Raw genomic sequence first — 19100 nt, forward strand, 5'->3', positions numbered from 1 at the left:
CTGTCCCTTTTGCACCCACAGTCACCACCCTGATCCAATCATCTATTACCTGCATTATTTATACTACATATTTGTATCTGCTATCACATTCAACAGAAACAGATTTTATATTTACCAAGTGTGCCTATATTGTGCTAGATACTATGTATTTGCTAGGTCCACGTAATTCTCATAATACCCTCTCAAGGTATATTTCCCTCCACTTGCCCTTCACCTTTTTTTTTCTTCTTTTGTTTTTAAATCAGAGATTGAGACACAAAGAAACCAAGTAATTTACTTAAGGTCACACAGCCAGCAAGTGGAAAACCACAATCTAAACTGAGGTCACATGCTGTCAACAACAACAACAACAAAGTATTGCTCCTTGGCTACAGGATTTAAAAAGGGAAGATCTACTGACCGTCTACTTTGCTATACTATCTTTCACTACCATATTTCTTAAGCCTCTCAACAAAGATGGTGGATATTATCCCCCTTTTACAGACAAGGAAATCAAGGTTCAGGGAAATAAATCACTTTCCTGAAGTCATAGGGCCAGTAAATGGCAGAATTAGGATTTGAACTTAGGGCTGACTTTAATAATGCTGTTTCCAAAACTCCATCTATTTACCATTTATTGTAACTTTCTAGGTTTCATGTAACTTGTCTCCCATAAAAGATTATCCACTTCTTAAAGATAAGAAGCAGATCATGGATATTTGATGTCCTTTATAGCATCTAGCAGTGCTGGCGACATGACACAGATATACCAGTTGATGTGAACACTGTTCCATTCTCCTTATCGCCACAGGAGAATCTGAAAAGCACTACTTTTCTCAACTCACGTCCCTGTTGAAGATCCAATGTTTCCCTATTACCTCCCACAACAAATCCAAACTCCGTGACCTAATTCCTTTTTTTTCACTTTTTAACTTAGGCAAAACATATGTTAAGTGTGTAAAACACACTAACAATTCGTTTTTTAAAAACATATATATATACCCATGTAACCATCGTTCACATCAATACACATAACATTTCCAGGCTCTGGAGGTTCTCTGGCTCCTTTGCTGTTAGGTAACCCACAACTTCCACCAGATAACCACTATTTTTACTTTATAACCATTGGTTAGTTTTGCCTGTCCTTTAACTTCGTATAAAAGTATTCATAGAACATATTATCTTTTGTGTCTGGCTTCCTTTGGCTGACATAATGTCTGTGAGATTCACACACATTGCTGTATATATGAGCAATTTGTTCACTGCTGTGATTCTATCTTAACAGAAGCAAGTTAACTTAGAGAAGAAGTTATGCTTGCCTGTCATTTTGTTTTGTTCTGTCTTTCAAGAGAGAACCTTCCTTTATTAAGATTTACTGTGTGTGTTATGAGCCTGAACATCTGGTCATTAAACCATCTCTCTTTTAATATTGTATCCTTCTCAAGCTGGTTTCTACCACAGAAAGGAGGCAGAGTATCACATAAGCAACTGTAATTGAGTTACTCTAGCCAAGGATTAATGAGCTCTGTTTGGGATTCACAGTCATTTTGCATTTACTCAGTGCCAAGGCTACAAATGACAACTTTAGGCATCTGTCATTAAAGTGCCATTGCCACTGGTAACTATGGTCCAGTCAATGACAATGAAGGTGTACAGTCAAAACATACTTAGATTAGAAAGGTTTTAAAGACCTAAATGATGTGCGTTTTCAACTAGTAACTACTGTTACATGTGTATCTACATGTAGTAGTGGAACCATTTCGATCAATTCTCAGCTATCTAAGGGTGGTAAATTCAGCTCAGACAGGCCCTGGCCAAAAAAGGAGAGGCAATGCCAGGCCCAACTAAGATGAAGATAACTAAGTGAATTTCTGGTTACTTTTAAACATATTCTAAACATGAATACAAATGTTTTACACTATAATTTGCAAAATAACCTTATTATGTACTTGACTCCCTATTTAAAGTAAAAAGTGTTAAATTCCTCCTTCTCACAAATACATTAGAGGAAATACGCATTTCTGCTATCTAAATGAATTCTATAGTGAGTCCTTTTATAAAACAATACTTATGCCCTTCACATATATTTTATAAATCTGAATTTTAATAAAGATATAATTAAGGCATAAATAAGGATAAGGGTGATATTTCTTTCTTTTAGATTCTAGTAAAACTTTGTAACTTGAGATATGTTGCATTGTTTTATACTATTTGTTTACCATGACTATAAATTATCTAACGTCATTAATATTTAAGTCAGTCTGTAACACTTTGGAAGGAATATCTGACTCTGAGCCAAATAACAATAGTTAATTAAATAAGCTCTCATTAAAAAAAAAATGCTCCAAAGAATAATTTCCATGGTCTCTGATACTATATTTTCTTGATAAGAGACTCTGCAGTCTGAAATAACATTCCCTGGGCAGTGAGCTTTAGATATCCAACTCTGCTCTCTGGTGGGCAACACTGGAGTGTCACCTGCTTCTCACAAGATCTACTTGGCATCCAGGACAAAAAGATACTGAACAGTGAACACAAGAGATTATACAGAATTGAGTAAAATAAGAGTACAACCATATCCCTCAGAATATAATTACACATTAAATTAATATTAAAACCAACAATTAGCCCATTTAGGGAAATGTATTTGTGACTTTAATTGAAATTGCTCACTTCCCATCCCAGTACTTCACATCTTTTCTCCTTTACTTTTCTCCATTGCACTTATCTTCTGGCATATTATACTTCTTATACAGTTTGTCTTTCCCTACTAGAACATCAACTACACAAAGGTAGGTATTCCTTTCCGTGTTGTTCACTGTTCAATCTCCAATGCCTAGAATAATGTCAGATACATATGTTAAGAAATATTTACCAAACACATGACTTTTTTTTGGGGGGGGGGAGCAGGGGACAGAGCCTCACTCTGTCACCCAGGCTGGAATGCAGTGGCACGATCTTGGCTCACTGCAACCTCTGCCTCCCAGGTTCAAGCATTTCTCATGCCTCAGCCTCCCAAGTAGCAGTGATTACAGGCATGCACCACCATGCCTGGCTAATTTTTTGTATTTTCAGTAGAGACAGGGTTTTCCCATGTTGGCCAGGCTGGTTTTGAACTCCTGGCCTCAAGTGATCTGCCTGCCTCCCAGAGTGCTGGGATTATAGGCGTGAGCCACCACATCCAGCCCCACATCTAGCCCCGAGCACTTTTGTCATTTCAAGCCAAATTTAGAACCAATCTGATAAAGGGGGTGGACTTGGAATATGGGCTTTCCAAAATGCTGGAAAGCTGAAGGCAAAGATATACATGGCTCAATGACACCTGGCAACTGATTCTGCTTTTCCTCAACTCCTCAAACGAATAATGATGTGATCCTGTTAATTCTGAATCTGGTTTAAAAAAAACAGAAGCAGCCAATGTTTCTAATTATTCCCTTAAATACAGATTACTGAGAAAGGTCCCCTAAAATTGTGATATGAGTCCCAGAGTATAAAGGGCAGCCTGCCCAAAATTGAGCTAAATTTTTTGATTGATGGAGACCCTTCGCTTGTACCCTGGGGGCAGGTGTATGTCAAGGGAAGCTACACTGAGTGCCTCTGTACTTGCCTCTTGGGGCCATTTGTCTTCTGATTAAGATTTTATATCTTTAGCTAATTAAATAGGGAACTTAAACTAACCTACAACAATGTGGATTATACATAGTCCCTTTCTAGCAACCTATAACTAGGAAAACTGCAGCTGGTGCCAGAAAGGTCCAAGCTCTATTTCCAGTTTAAATATATTTCATAAGAAGGTGAATTATAAAGAAGGGTCCTACCTCTCAAGTCTCATTTTATAAAGGAGCGCCATTGTAACTGATCTCTAAAAATATTTTCAGGCCAGATGCAGCGGCTCATGCCTGTAATCCCAGCATGCTGGGAGGCTGAGGTGGGAGGATAACTTGAGCCTGGGAGGTTGAGGCTGCAGTGAGCTGTGATCGTAACACTGCACTCCAGCCTGGGCAACAGAGCAAGACACTATCTCAAAAAAATAAAAAAATAAATCTCCCTAGTGGAGAGATCTGTTTATTTTGAATGACTTGCTGAAGTGTAGCATGGTAAAAGAAACGGAATCAGGAGAGAAACGTAAAAGAATGAGACATGAAATAAGGGGAAAGAATGTGTAGATCCCAATTTAAAGACAAATGATATGGGCCTTAGTTAATTCCCATGCCCTTGACAGACATCAAGTGAGAGGAAGAAGGAAAGATGCAGCAGTTGAGAATCAGTCATAAATCTTAGAAGCGTGAGAACCTTAAATAGTTTTTAAGGCAGCTACAGGCAGACACAGAATGAAGGAGAGGTTAGAACAGTAAGGTAGTTCGAAGATAACAACCAAACTACTTGAAAGAGAGCAAAACTTCATATAATTCTTCCGCCTAAAAATCTTCCTGACTTCTCACTGCCTATTGAATTGGGGCAAACTCTCATGCTAGTATTCTAAGTTCTTATTATCTATGTCTACTTTTACCTTTCCACTGTTAAGGCTAGAAGATTTCAGTGCTTGAAACCACTGCAGAAGAGACAGAATCTTAGTCTTCATTTGTATTTGCAATACTGGGTTTTTGAGAAAGTAGTAAAGTCTAAAGCACTGTAAAAATATTACTTACTTCTATTGTATAAAAATGCAAAGCCCTACAATCATTTACCCCAACTTCTTTTTATTTTTTTAAGAGACAGGGTGTCACTCTGTCGCCCAGGCTGGAGTGCAGTGGTGCAATCACAGCTCACTGCAGCCTTGAACTCCTGGGCTCAAGTGATCCTCTCACCTCAGCCTACCATGTAGCTAGAATTACAGGCACGCACCACCATATCCAGCTAATTTTTTCATTTTCTTGTAGAGATGGGGTCTCTCTGTGTTGGCCAGGCTGGTCTCAAGTTCCTGTGCTCAAGTGATCTCCTGCCTTGGCCTCCCAAGGCACTGGGATTATAGACATGAGCCACCATGCACAGCCTACCCCAACATTTTTTAGTTTTACTGATGGAGAAAGTAGTCTCAAAGGTAAAACGACCCATTGATCAAAGAATAGAATGGTCATGAGAACACTAAAGCAGTCACAGAAAACAGCTCAACTTTGAAAAAAGTTCAGTGCTGTGGGTAAATGAGCTAGTTATAGGAGAGAAGGAGTAAGGAACCTACCTTAGTGACTGTTTATTCACAGAGGAAGAGGAGAAGGGAAGACAGCTGTCTACTACTTTCTGGTAGGGAATGAAAGAAGGGCAAAGATCTGGGTTTTTTTGTTTGTTTCTTTGTTTTTTTTTTTTTAAAGTAAAACACCTAAGCAGGCAGAAAAGCAGATGCCTTCTGGAGGCATTAAATATGTTTTCGGGCACAGAAAGACATAAAAAGGTACACTTTAAAAGTATGTGCACTTCTGTGATGTTAAAGGGAATGAACTCATATAGATGATAACTAATAGCTAAATAATGATCTTGAGATTACCTCTAGAGGTGTTTATATCAAAGAAAGAAACAGAAATGCAGACTATCTGGCCCCACCCCACACCTACTGGATCCATCTGCATTTTAACAAGATCCCAAGGTGATTCATGTGCACATTAAAGTCTGATGGCACTACTTCACACCACATCTATTCTTTCCCTCTTCCAAAATCTTGCTTCTTCAATTATTACTTCTCTCATTCACACCTGCTATTCTTTTCTACACATTGGTTCCCTCACACTGCCCTAATTGCCAAAAAGCCGCCTTTCCTATCTGTAAGTTCACCCTTCAAGATCCCAGGACGTTATCCCAATACTTCTCCTTGTCCTCCACATCCAATTCATCAGCAAGTCCTGACAGCTTCACTTCCAAAATATACCCTGAAAAATTTTTTGTTTCTGAGATGGGGTCTCACTCTGTCACTCAAGCTGGAGTGCAGTGGTGACAATCATAGCTCACTGCAGCCCGGAACTCCTGGGCACAAGTGATCCTCCACCTCAGCCTCCTTCTAGCATATGCCACCACATCTGAACATTTTATATACTTGATGTTAAAAATATATTTTTTAATCAAAGATGTCTTTAAAATAAAAATACAGATAACTAGGTTCTATTCTAGGGAAACTGACTTTGTGGGTCTGGGACAAGTTAGGCCTATATATTGTTTTTAATAGCTGAGAGCCACGCTATAGAATTTCCTAAGTCAATCATAAAGGCTTCTTTTCCCTTTTTGTGGCACTGACAAATATTGTTTTTGGTCTTTGATTGACTGATTGATTGATTTTAGAAATGAGGTCTCACTATGTTGTCCAGGTAGCACTTGAACTCCTGGGCTTCTGGACTCAAGCGATCTGCCTTAGCCTCCCAAGTAGCTAGCACTACAAGTGTTACCACCATGCCTGGCTATGTTTTGCTTTTTAACAGACAAGGTTTTTTTTTTTTTTTGAGACAGAGCCTTGCTCTGTCACCCAGGCTGGAGTGCAGTGGCACAATCTTGGTCTCCGCCACCTGTGGGGTTCCGGTGATTCTTGTGTCTCAGCTGCCCAAGCAGCTGGCATTACAGGCATGCACCACCATGCCCAGATTTTTTTTCATATTTTAGTAGAGATGGGGTTTTGCCATGTTGGCCAGGCTGGTCTTGAACTCCTGGCCTCAAGTGATCCACCTGCCTTGACCTCCCAAAATGCTGGGATTATAGGCATGAGCCACTGCGCCCAACTGAGAATACATTAATAATCTTAAGGGGATCTGCAGGCTAAAAAAATGAACACTGAGATAACATTGCAATAGAAGTAACTACACATCTCCAAAACAGATCTGCCTTGCCTGTCATCTCAACGAGCAGCCTGCACCTCACTTCTCAGTAAGAATGCCTTTAGCATAAACACATTTTATTCAAAGCTATCTGAGCTTCATGGCCATTGATTAAGCCATCATTTTGACTTGCCTACAAGGTTACACAAATCATATGTACTAATTTGGGGCTTTAAAACTGCAGCTAGACTCTTCATTACCAAAGAGTCAGGTTCAATGAAAAGAAGTCATTTGGGGGATTGTAAAAATTTTAAAACCTTATACATAGGGCCAGGCATGGTGACTCACAGTTTATAATACGTGCAATCTTTGGGAGGCTGAAGTGGGAGGATTGCTTGAGCCCAGGTGGTGGAGATTGGCCTGGGAAACATAGTGAGACTGAATCTCTACACAATTTTTTTAATAAATGAGCTGGGCATGGTGGCATGCACCTGTAGTCCCAGCTACTTGGGTGGCTGAAGCAGCACTTGAGCCCAGGAGTTGAAAGTTATAGTAAGCTATGACTGCGCCTCTGCACTCCAGCTTGGGCAACAAAGCGAGACTCTGTCTCTAAGGGGGAAAAAACCCTTACACACAGAAATCTGTAGTAAATAGTTTAGGTAGAATCATTAAGTAAATAATCCTATAAAACATTCATACTCAGGATTTGGTAAAGTTGGATCTTACTGTTTCTCTGAGGCAGGAGTAGGGGAGAAAAAAAATATGTGAAACATATCTGCCCTAATTCTTATCAGCCAATTACCATGCTCTACCAATGATGAGGACATCAGTCTTAGACATATCATTAGTTCAAAGATCATTAAAGCAAACATCAAAAGCCAAAAGGATGCTTATTAACTACAGCAAGTATTATCTGGGTCCTTTTCCACAACTGTTCACAGAACCTTCATTCCTACTATACCTCCATCTTTTTTTTTTTTTTTTTTTGGAGACGGAGTCTCACTCTGTCGCCAGGCTGGAGTACAGTGGCACCATCTCGGCTCACTGCAAGCTCTGCCTCCTGGGTTCAAGTGATTCCCCTGCCTCGGCCTCCCGAGTAGCTGGGACTACAGGCGCACACCACCACGCCTGGCTAATTATTTGTATTTTAGTAGAGACGGGGTTTCACCATGTTGGTCAGGATGGTCTCGATCTCCTGACCTTATGATCTGCCCACCTTGGCCTCCCAAAGTGCTGAGATTGCAGGCATGAGCCACTGTGCCTGGCCCCCACCATCTTAATCTAACCCTAAATAAAGGCAAATTATGTAGCAGATATAGGCTCTGCAAGACAGATCATTCCAAGCAAGAAGGGAAGAGGTAACATTTACAGAACTCCTGCTATGTGCCAGGCACTATGCCTTGCACGCTTACATTTAATCCTTGATTCCCCAAAAATCCAGTAAGGAAAATATTTCAGATCCCGAACTGAATCTCAGACAGGTTAAGTAACTTACCTAGGATCACAGACTGTTAAGTAAAAGAGTCAGAATTTAAACCCATGTATGTCTGACTCCAAAGCCTATTTTTTCCTACTATACTAAGATGCCTCTCTTCTGTAAGAATTTAAGAGATAAAAATGAGATTATTTAAATGCATTTGGTAAATGAAATTTCTGCATTCGTCCACTCAACAAACACTTAAGAAACAGCTATTGTGCCAAGCACTAGCTAGACATGTTAAACATGAACTGAGCCTTTAGAGCTTAAGGAACTTGTCCCAGGATATATGGCTATTAAGTAATGAGAAGACTAGAACTCAGATAGCCTGACTTCAGAGATTACACACTCCACTACTCCACTATGCTGCATCTCTAAAATTTAAAGGAAAACATGAGTGAAGCATTAGTGTTTTCCATCGCAGTGAAAAAAAGTAGGCCATTTTAACTCCATACAGTCTTGAAAGGAAGCCTAATAAAGGGCCCACTGGCTGACAAAGGGAAACATTTATTCTTTCCTCAAACCAATTGCAGTTTTATGCATATTCATTCTGGACATGGATAGTATTAATAATAAAGTTTCTTAACTGTCTTGATCATAAATAATATTACCACCTCATATTTTAGTGCTTTTTACATTTTCCAAAATGTTTTTACATACATTATTTTAACAAATATAACCATCAATAGCTCCCTGTCTTTATTTCTACAGAAAGAAGCCAAATGTTCTGGCATCTATCCAACACCCCTTACATCTCTGCCTTTCTAGCTTAATTTGCTACCCATCATACTGACAAAAGTTATGTTTCAGCCACATGATTCCCTGAAGGTTCTATCTTTGTTCATGGCACTGTTCATACAATTCCTTCTGCCTAGAATGGTCTTGTTATCTACCTGGTAAATTCTGACTACTCTTTCAAGAGCTATCTTCCCTATGAAATCTTCAGCTCACTGCTAGTCACTCCCTCCTCTATGACCACCAAATCAGTTTTTACACATCTAGCATAGGATTTATTATCATTATAGATGTGTTTTCTTTTTCCCAAGAGACTGAGCTCTTTAAGAGCAGTGACTATGTCTTTCTCATCTGTTTCCTCAGTGCCAAACTCATAGAAGGTATTTAATATTTATGAAATGATAAAAGAATGATTATACAGACCACTAAACTAGGAATTAGAAAATCTAAGTCCAAGTCCTACACTAAAAGGCAAAGTAAGTTTTAAGATCAGTTTTTTCAGTGTAAAATAAGTAATTTTCAATTCAATTAAACATTGATTGCCATGACTAAAGCTTCCTAATCATTAGTTTAACAGATGGGAATATTCTGAGAGTTCTTTAGAAGGGTCACAAAAAAAATCCAAATTTTGTTATTACCTCCTCCATCATGACGTCCTGCGTGGCCGAGATTTCTCCTTTGGTTGCTCCACTGTGTACCAGGTTCCGCAGTCGTATACAGAATTCTCTCATCTATGACAGAAACTTATTCAGCACTCCAACAGTTACCCGAATCCAATTGTAAATGACTCTCATAGACCAACGCAAGTTCTATTTTGAAGTATAACTCAGGCCAGACCCATGACAGAGTTCATAAAGGCAAATGTGTTTTTCTTCAACTTGTCCACCTAAACACATAGCTAAAAATGCTTTCCATAAGGAGAAAAGGCATAAATTACTCCTCCAAAATACTAGATGGAACTGCTCCTTCTCTGCAAACATCACATAAAGATGTTTTATGTGTCTGGGCATGGGGAAAACATGTGATCATATAATGCCTATCACTCAGAAAAAGCAGGAGGCAAGATAATTATGCCACTATGTTACTCTCGTAGATTTTTACTTAGAATTTCAATAGCTGTCCATTTTTCCTTCTCTGCTATGACTATGGTTACGCCAGCCCCCAATAAAATTTTCATTTTTTCATTTCATTTTTTCACCAAGATAAAGGTGAGTCTGAAATTTAACCACAGTGCTAAAGAGGATGTTGCTCTGACTTCAAATGGAATCAAATGCCATACTATTAATGATCTTTTAGCCTTTGGATAAGAATCCCCAGCATTTCCAGGGTGGAAAATAGTCTACTTCTAATGTTGGGGAGACACACCTATAGTTTATTTTAAAATGTAATCTTTCTCCTAGGGAATGAAAAATCCAATTTTAGCCTCATGGATTAGGACAGCAGATTCTGGCAACTCCCAGTTCTCAAAAACGATGCCTGGCTAGCAAAGCAGCATCCCTGTAGGAATTATAATTCTCCTCGGGAAAACTGGTTATGTAGAGAAGACACAATGATTCATTAAGATAACTGAAGCAAATAAAAAGCAGTTCAATAACTACAACAAATCTTTAGTGGGTGGATAAACCACATTGATGTGGTCTGGGGAAGTCTCAGAACACAGCACGCTCTTTAAGGGAATCTGGTGAATAGTTCTTTTTGGTTTTACTAGCACATAAAGCAATCCTAGCCCACCTCCACTAGAACCAAGTGAGAGACACAGCACCCTGAGTGCTTGTGGCCAGTATTAATTGGACATGGGACTTTATTTCCTAACTATCCCCCTAAGAAAACATTAACATCAACAAAAACAAAAGTGGAAGTTTAAAAGGAAAAACCCTCTAATATAATTATTTTTAAAGTTATTAAGTAGCTACATTGCTTTTGACAGACAATTGACATCGGTAGTTATCCTGTACACAAACTGTATACACTGAGATACCCAGAAACCCCTTGTAAAAAATTAGTTTTAAGGAAAGTACGCTAAACTCAATCCAACCCTGCTTCATATATCGTACCTTGTGATTCAGAATATCATTCATCCTTCTGGTTGCCTCTGTTGTATAAGATTCAGGGAAGCATTTCTTAGGGATAACACCATATTTTTCTAAAAGAAAACAAATTCTAGTGTTAAAGAAGGTAAAAGATTAGAAACCCTGGCAAAAATAGTGATTGTTTCAAAAAATAGGCAATATTTTGCTGGCTTACTTCAGAAAATCTTATACTTCATATTATGAAGCAGGGTTTTTTGGGTTTTTTTTTTTTTTTTTTTTTTTGACAGAGTTTTGCTCTGTCACTCAGGCTGGAGTGCTGTGACACAATCCTGGCCCACTGCAGCCTTGAACTCCCAGGTTTGGCCTCCTGAGTAGCGACAACTATGGTGCATGATAACATGTGCAGCTAATTTTTTTATTTTCTGTAGAGACAGGGTCCCACTATGTTACCCAGGCTGGTACTGAACTCCTGGGCCTGAGCAATCCTCCTGCCCTGGTCTCCCAAAGTGCTAGGATTACATGCCTGAGCCACCTTACCCAGCCTAAGTAGGTTTTTAATGTGCATATTTATCTGTCTATGTTAGAATTAATTCTATTCTTTTTATCTACTATACTTTGTCACTTCTCAGTCTTTTGGTCAAGATCAAGTGTATCTATCACATACTTTTATAAAGTGCTCAGCATGATGAGATTTCCCCAAAAGATGTTTTGAAGACATTTTAATACAGCCACAGTTATAATGTGTTTCCTGATTACATCAATGGAGAAGAAAACAATTTTTTCATGGAAAATTAGTTCTCCTTAATACCACCTTTTCTTCTCCAACCCATCCTTCACAGTAGCTCTCTCCTTAATCCTCATTTAAGAAGGCACTTTATAGGTGACAATATGAACTAAAGGTCCTTAGAAATAACTATATATCCTTCTTGGAGACCAATTCTACTCTGTACACAACCACCAAAGAATTGGCCCATACCTAACTACAGGCTTACTTAATCATGCTGAGTTTCAGTTCCATTAAAGAAAGAACTTTTACCAACAATATTGACAAGCATATCCCATTGGCCACCATCATTTGCAGGGTTCATAAGCAAAAACTGCACCAGCCTCCCATCCTCAGGCTCCTTTCTCTGGGCTGTGTCCACAAAAGCATTCAAGAAGAAATAACAGCGTTCAACCTAAAGAGTAAAGAAAGTTAAATAAAATTAAAAGAAAAAAGTGTCAATAATTTTATTGGCATTATCAACAGAATGGGAGTCTTGGAATTACCATGGAATCAACATAATAGTTTTTTTTTTCTTTTTAAAAACATGAACCCTTCATGAATTTGCATGTCATCCTTGTATAGAGGCCATGCTAATCTTTTCTGTATCACTCCAGTTTGGGTATTTATGATGCTGAAACAAGCTCCATAATAAGTATTTTTAAACTAAAATTGGTAAATAAACATCAGTATCTGACTTCATCAGAATATCTGAAGTTTCTTCTTTTACTTGTATATGTATCCCAATATATTGTGTATATGTGTACAATGTTTACATTCCAATGCTAAAACAAAACATTTAATGAACGCCTATGTAATATATATTTTATTTACTTATTTATTTTTAGACAGGGTCATGCTCTGTTGCCTAGGCTGGAGTGCAGTGGTGCAATCTCACTGCAGCCTCAACCTCCTGGGCTCAAGCAATCCTCCTACCTCAGCCTCCTGAGTAGCTTGGGAGGACAGGTGTGCACCACACGTGGCTAATTTTTGTATTTTTTGTAGAGACGGGCTTTCGCCAGGTCCAGACTGGTCTTGAATTCCTGGGCTCAAGCAATCCTCTCACTTCAGCCTCCCAAAGTGCTGGGATTACAGGCATGAGCCACCAAACCAGGTCAGTAATATACATTTTGAAGATTAGGAAATGGAATATGGCCAGGAGTGGTGGTTCACTCCTGTGATCCCAGCACTTCGGGAGGCCAAGGCAGGCAGATCACTTGAGGTCAGGAGTTCGAGGCCAGTCTGGCCAACATGGTGAAATGCCCTGTCTCTACTAAAAATACAAAAATTAGCTGGGCATGGTGGCATGTGCCTGTGATTCTGGCTACTTGGGAGGCTGAGTTGAGAGGATGGCTTGAACCCAGGAGGCAGAGGTTACAGTGAGCCGAGATTGTGCCACAGCCCTCTAGCCCAGGTGGCAGGGTGAGACTGTCTCAAAAAAATAAATAAACAAATAAACAATGAAATAAAATTATTTACTGTTTTTCAGACAAGTTCTTGAGAAGGGAAATTAGGTCCTAGAAAAGAACAAATAACCTAAAAAGATGTTAAAAAGGGAGATATATTGAATTGAATATTGAATATAAAATTTAAAATTTTAAACAGACAAGCAAGCAGTAAGATGAGTCAGTAAACTTATTTCATTGCAAAAAAATGGCCACCTACCAACCAAAAACAGTTCTGCCTTTGAAAGAGTCAACTTTTGATACTCTGGAAGTCAGAATAAAAGGTGTCTCACCTATTATGAAAGGGCAGGCTATAACTGGAAAAGCGACAAATGAAGAGGCAGTCCCTATCAAGGCTGATATCAATACAAAAAGAATCTTGCCAGATCTGTCCCATACCTTGTCCCAAAAAAACAGGTAAGATTGACTAAACTCAAATTCTTCAATATTTAATTTTTTCATGAATGGAAGCCTCATAACATTCAGACAAGAAAAGATCCAGCATCGCCCTGAAACAAGAAAGCACATCAAGAAATTATGAGGGTTCACATAGACTGCACTGCTCCAGCTGTATTTCCCACCAATGAACTCATGACAAGATCTGGACAAGTCAGAAAGAGTAAATCAGAAAGAGCAGAAAGATTAAAAACAAAACAAGAAAGGTGGTAATTATTAGCAATATATATGCAAAGGTTTAATATCTTTAACACAAAAACACTCTTTACATATCAAATAAAGAATCCATTTTTCAGAGTAATGCCTTCTCCAAATTGTACTCTACTTCAAAATAAATTAACTGAGAGCGCCATTAGAAAAGTCTTTTAAGGTCTTAAATACAGGGAAATTATCTCTTTTCTGAAGGAAAATTCGGAGGGAAAAACTTTGACTTGTATTGGGTATAACTTTTTTACTAATACGAAAATATGTTTGTAATATATTGGTAAGTGAAAAAGATAGGTAGCTTACATAACAATGTATAAGGTATCAATGCATATTAAACACTATTAAACACACACACACACACAGACTTGACAAATATACAGGAAAAATATTCACTTGGTATCTGCAAATATTCTATATTAAACAAAAATAATTTTGTAACAAGAAGAAAACTCTAGTTAACTATAGTGTTTTTTGAAAGTCACTAGTGCCTATTAGTTCATCTTTACCTTAGATTTACCTGTATGTCACCCTCTCTTCTATATGCTATATATTTCTAGTAGAGGGGATCTGGATGCACTGGTGATGTGAAAACTGCATGAAAATAAACTACACAGCTCACATGCTATTTGGATCTTTTGTATATAAAAGTGACACTGCAAAATGTGTAAGACCTGACCTGTTCCCTAACGGGTCACTGCAATCTAAACTATGTAGGACCACTGTGTCATTACTAACTGGATCATCTGTAGCCCGAGAGCCCACACCACTCCAAGCACATTCTTCTAGAGCAAAATATTAATTATTGTAAGGTCTTGACTTTTTCCTTAACATTTAAAAAATCAACTTTATTCAGGTATAATGTACATACAATAAAATGTACTCACGTTAAATGTGTGCTTTGTGAGTTCTGACCGACTCTAAACAAGCACTGATGTGCTTCCTGTCCATATAGATAGACTGGGGGGTCGTTTTTAAGTACAGAAAGACTTTAAAAAATCCTTTTAGTACAATTTTGTTGTGAGAATGTGCTCCTTATTTAAACTGCTGGATATCCAATCTTTCACTATACCTGTTTTTTCTGAGAGTGGTGCTAGAAAGCAGATAGCAAAACGAGACTTCTTGCCCAGCAAGGCATGAGAACAGAACTTTTTTCTGTATTACAAACTGATCTACTGGTGGGAACTGAGCCCATCAGCACATTAGCTTCAGTTGTAACCAAGAAGCATATTTAAAAGTAACATCTGGTGACATTTTAATGTAATTACATTGTATGTTTTCTATTTCATAGTATAGGGCCTTCAGGGCATTTCTGGGGAGCCCTCCAAGGATATGAACATTTTCACATGTTCTGTTTTGTGACCAAGACCATACATTTCCAAGACATGGGCTACAAACCACATAACATTGGAACATAATATGGTCAATTACATTCAAACGTATACTCATGGACATGTCACTTTTGTACTCTAACCGCATGTGCTAACAAGCCACAGAACACCAAAACAAACCACATGGGTAATGTTCTTAGACCTGCCTGTACCTGTGCCTCATTCTTTACGAATTTACGACCAGTTCTTTCAGTACGAATTTAAGACCACTCTTAAACAAGACACCAAAATGGGACGCTGTCAGGTAGGTCAAGGAAAGTATGGGAGAAGTGGAAGCCCACACCTGAGCCCTTCTGGTTGGTGATTGGCTTGCCCTCCTGGGGCACGGCGTGCTGGAACACATGCTGCGCCCGCTGCACCGTGGCCCGCTTCAGACAGATGTCCAGCAGGTCGTGGGTGGTCCCGACATTCTGGGCAAGTACGAACTGGGGGTCAGAATTCAGTTTCTGTATCAGAGCAGCTACCTTCTCCGAATTCAGTCCTGTTGGGAGACCAAACGGGATTTTAACGCCAAAAAGAGGGAGAAAAGGGCTGATCTGGGGCTCCCGCGTCCCGGATCTAACTTCGTAAGCGCATCCTGGGGTGCCCTCTGCAGCGGGGAAACCCATAAGCGGCATCCTCCTCCAAGGCGCTGTCTCCCTCCAAGCCGCTCCAGCCTGCCCCGAAAGCTCGCTCCCCGCCATCGCCCAGGGTCCCAGCCCCCGGCCTTCCCCGCCGCCGGGCCTCACGGGCACCGCGGAGCTCCTCCAGAGAGGACCGCGGCGGGGGACGACGGCACCTCACCCGAGCTGCTCATGGCGCCCACGCTGCCCGGCGGGGAACGGTAGCTTCCAGGGTCCTTGGGCGAGCGCCGGGGTTGAGCTGCGGCTCGCTGCCTAGGGGGCCCGACCTGTCTCTCGCACCCGGAGCGCCGGAAAAAGGAAACCGGCTCGGTGGCGGCGGCGGCGGGGAGGCTGAGGCCGGGAGAAACGGGGTCCGCGGAGGGACAAAACTCCCCCCTCGCGTTGCTGAGTCAGCGCCGTCGGGGCTGGCCCCGCCCGGGGGAGGGCCGACGGGGGCGGCCTAGCTGACGCGCTGGGTCCGCCAGCGCCCGGGGGCTGAGGCCGCGCCTGCCCCCGCGCACGACCGCGCAGATGGTCTGCGCGCCAGGGCGGCGCCGGAGCGTTCGCCCCCCTGGGTTCCCGCCTCCGGGCCGCGCGGTCGCCCTCCCGGGATCAGGCCCGCTCCAAGGAGGGAGGCTGACGGGTTCCCTATGGGCCCAGACCGCAAGTACTCTAGCATCGGGGAATCGTCCCCAGGAAGCCTTGTGAGAAGCCAAAAGGGAGCTCGAGGCGGGAGGGAGGAGCTGAGAGGTCCCATAATTAAGCGTCGGGCTTAGGACGGGTCGAGATGTCACAAGGAATGCACCCGAAGGCTCTTCCTATAGGCTTCGTTTGCTGACCAATCACTGCATTCTCAATGGCAACTTGTTGCTTGGATTCTCATCAGAAGCAAATAATTGTCTTTGAGGGGGAATTGGAACCAAGCTCTTTCCCACCCACTCCAAAGCTACAGAGTTCTACAAATAGACATCTGCTCATTTCAAGAACACTACCCATCTGGTCTTCACGGAGTCCACGAGTGTCTCCTGTATAGTCCAGCATGTCCCGTTGGGTTTAACTCAGGAGGATGACAGAGGCTAGCCTTATGCATCAATATTGTTTCACCGAGTTCTCTACAAAACTAACTGATGCTCCCCCTCTAGGTTTTCAAGATAACAGTTTCCCAAAGTTTTGAGATTGTAAAAACCTTGTTTTTGTTGATTCCATTTTTCATGCCCTGAAATCTCAGCCCTTAGTAAGATGTTGGGATAGAACGTACAGAGGGTAAAACAAAAACACTGAAACCCTGTATCTGCTATTCAAAACAATGAGGTTGTGTGTGTGTGTGTGTGTGTGTGTGTGTGTGTGTGTGTGTAACCTAGAATCTAGGTCTTCTTAGATTGAAAATCATCGCAGTTCTAAGGAACTCTGATATCTGGAAAAATCCATACTCAGGCACTAATCAGTCATTTGAGAAAGCACAGTTTCTATGTCCCTAGAGAGACTCGGCTAAAAATTGGGGCTATAACATAGCAACTATTTTAAGTGGGCCCATCAACCATCCTATTCTGAGGTTCTTTCAATATCTGAAAAAGAAGAGGCTGAAAATTATACAGAAAGAAATCACTGGTCCTTTCACAAAATGATGTTCAAGCATCCTGCCCAACTCAAGTCATAAATTTTTATTCAATATCTAACATGTACTAGGCACTGGACAAACTGCTGATGCTATAGAGACGAACAAAGCTTTATCTTGCCCTTAAGAAACTCAATGTAGTAGGAAAGAGATGCAAAACAACTTTTAGACTATCTGTAGTAGCATACCAGTAGCTCTGTAGACTGTAGAAGCAATGAGGAGAGCACTGTCAATTAGGGCCAAAGGGTGCCTGAAAATAGAAGTGACAAGAGAGCATGATCTTGAAGAGTGGATGAGATTTTTACAAGTCAAAGAACAGGAGAAGGGCATTCAAGGCACCCGCGAAGGCGCAGTGAATAAAATCATGTTCAAGAAAGGGTGCATCATAATCGGATGTGGCTAAGAGCAAGGCATGTTTTGGGAGCAGAGGCAAGGTGTAGGACTGGAAAAGTTTTGTAGGTTTGGGCCAAGATATAAAGGGTTTTATGTGCAATGCCTGAGCATCTGGACTTTATCTTATGGTTAATTAGAAGACAAAATGGGTTTTGAAACAAAGGAAAATATGCTCAAGTCTGTGTGAAAAAAGAAACCTGGTGGCAGTGGGGAGAGTGATTTGGAGGGGAGAGGCTCTGGAGATAGGGAAACTGGTTAGAAGGTTCTTCCAGTAGTGAACCTGGGAGAGGACAAAAGCCTTAAATTGCGGAAAGGGAAGAGGCATTGATAATCTTGAAGTTTTCAGCAGAATAAGAAGATGGAAGGTGCTGTCATTAACCAAGAGAGGGCATACAGAAAAATAGGCATATTTGCATATTTGCAAGTGTGCAGATCTGAACTGAGTTTGGGCCATAGCAAAATTAGGATACCCCACGGGACATCCAGGAAGAGAAGTTCAGGACGTAGATGAAAAGAGTCTAGAGATTAGATGAGACACATAGGTTCGAGGTGGAAACATGAAAGTCAGCAGGGTTACAGAAGGAAAGAGGATAGAGCAAGAAAGAGATGAAGACCACAGATAGTGCCCTGGGCTGCAATGTGCAGTGCACAGGGTGTTCATGGCACAAGGGCACCAGGCTGAGTGTGGTGAGTAGGGACTAAAATGCAGTCCAGGCTCTTCTTGCCAAGCCATGCACCCTGGCCCAGGCTGTGCATAGAATATGATGTACCTTTCACTACTTTTTTTTTTTTTGAGACGCGTCTCGCTCTGTCACCCAGGCTGGGGTGCAGTGGCATAATCTCGGCTCACTGCAACCTCCACCTCCTGGGTTCAAGCAATTTGCCTGCCTCAGCATCCTGAGTAGCTGGGATTACAGGTGTGCACCACCATACCCGGCTAATTTTTGTATTTTTAGGAGAGACGGGGTTTCACCATGTTGGCCAGGCCGGTCTTGAACCCCTGACCTCGTGATCTGCCCACCTTGGCCTCCCAAAGTGCTGGAATTAAAGGCATGAGCCACCACGCCCGGCCCCTTTCACAGCTTCTTATAAGGATGCCATATGGGGGTAGCATTAGCTCTGAAAATGATAATGTTTAAAGTATGGGTGAAGACAGAGGAGCCAGCAGAAATAGAAAGAGCAGTCAGAGAAGTAGGAGACCCAGGGAGTTATGTCCTGGAATCCCAGGAAGGCAAGGAGAGGACAGTGAATTGAACTAAAAGCTGCAGAAAGTCAA

The 19100-nt window shown here is 41.0% G+C and overlaps 1 protein-coding gene and 1 non-coding gene across 2 annotated transcripts in view; both read right to left on the reverse strand.

Moving 5' to 3' along the window:
• The window catches only part of BLMH (bleomycin hydrolase), a 43904-nt gene extending 27519 nt beyond the window's left edge, over positions 1–16385 (reverse strand). The window contains exons 1-6 of the mRNA XM_009251459.3: positions 15998–16385; positions 15498–15695; positions 13563–13672; positions 11992–12133; positions 10980–11068; positions 9564–9656 (exon numbers count right to left, since the gene is read on the reverse strand). Coding sequence (XP_009249734.3) covers positions 9564–9656; positions 10980–11068; positions 11992–12133; positions 13563–13672; positions 15498–15695; positions 15998–16010 — 645 coding nt within the window. The 5' untranslated portion in view covers positions 16011–16385. The remainder of the gene's footprint in view (positions 1–9563; positions 9657–10979; positions 11069–11991; positions 12134–13562; positions 13673–15497; positions 15696–15997) is intronic.
• LOC112129744 (U6 spliceosomal RNA) lies at positions 12259–12361 on the reverse strand. Its single transcript, XR_002912102.1, has one exon. It is a non-coding gene; the product is annotated as a U6 spliceosomal RNA (small nuclear RNA).
• Positions 16386–19100: the final 2715 nt, after the last annotated feature.

Source organism: Pongo abelii, chromosome 19, assembly GCF_028885655.2.
Source record: "Pongo abelii isolate AG06213 chromosome 19, NHGRI_mPonAbe1-v2.0_pri, whole genome shotgun sequence".
In the NCBI taxonomy this organism is placed as follows: Eukaryota; Metazoa; Chordata; class Mammalia; order Primates; family Hominidae; genus Pongo; species Pongo abelii.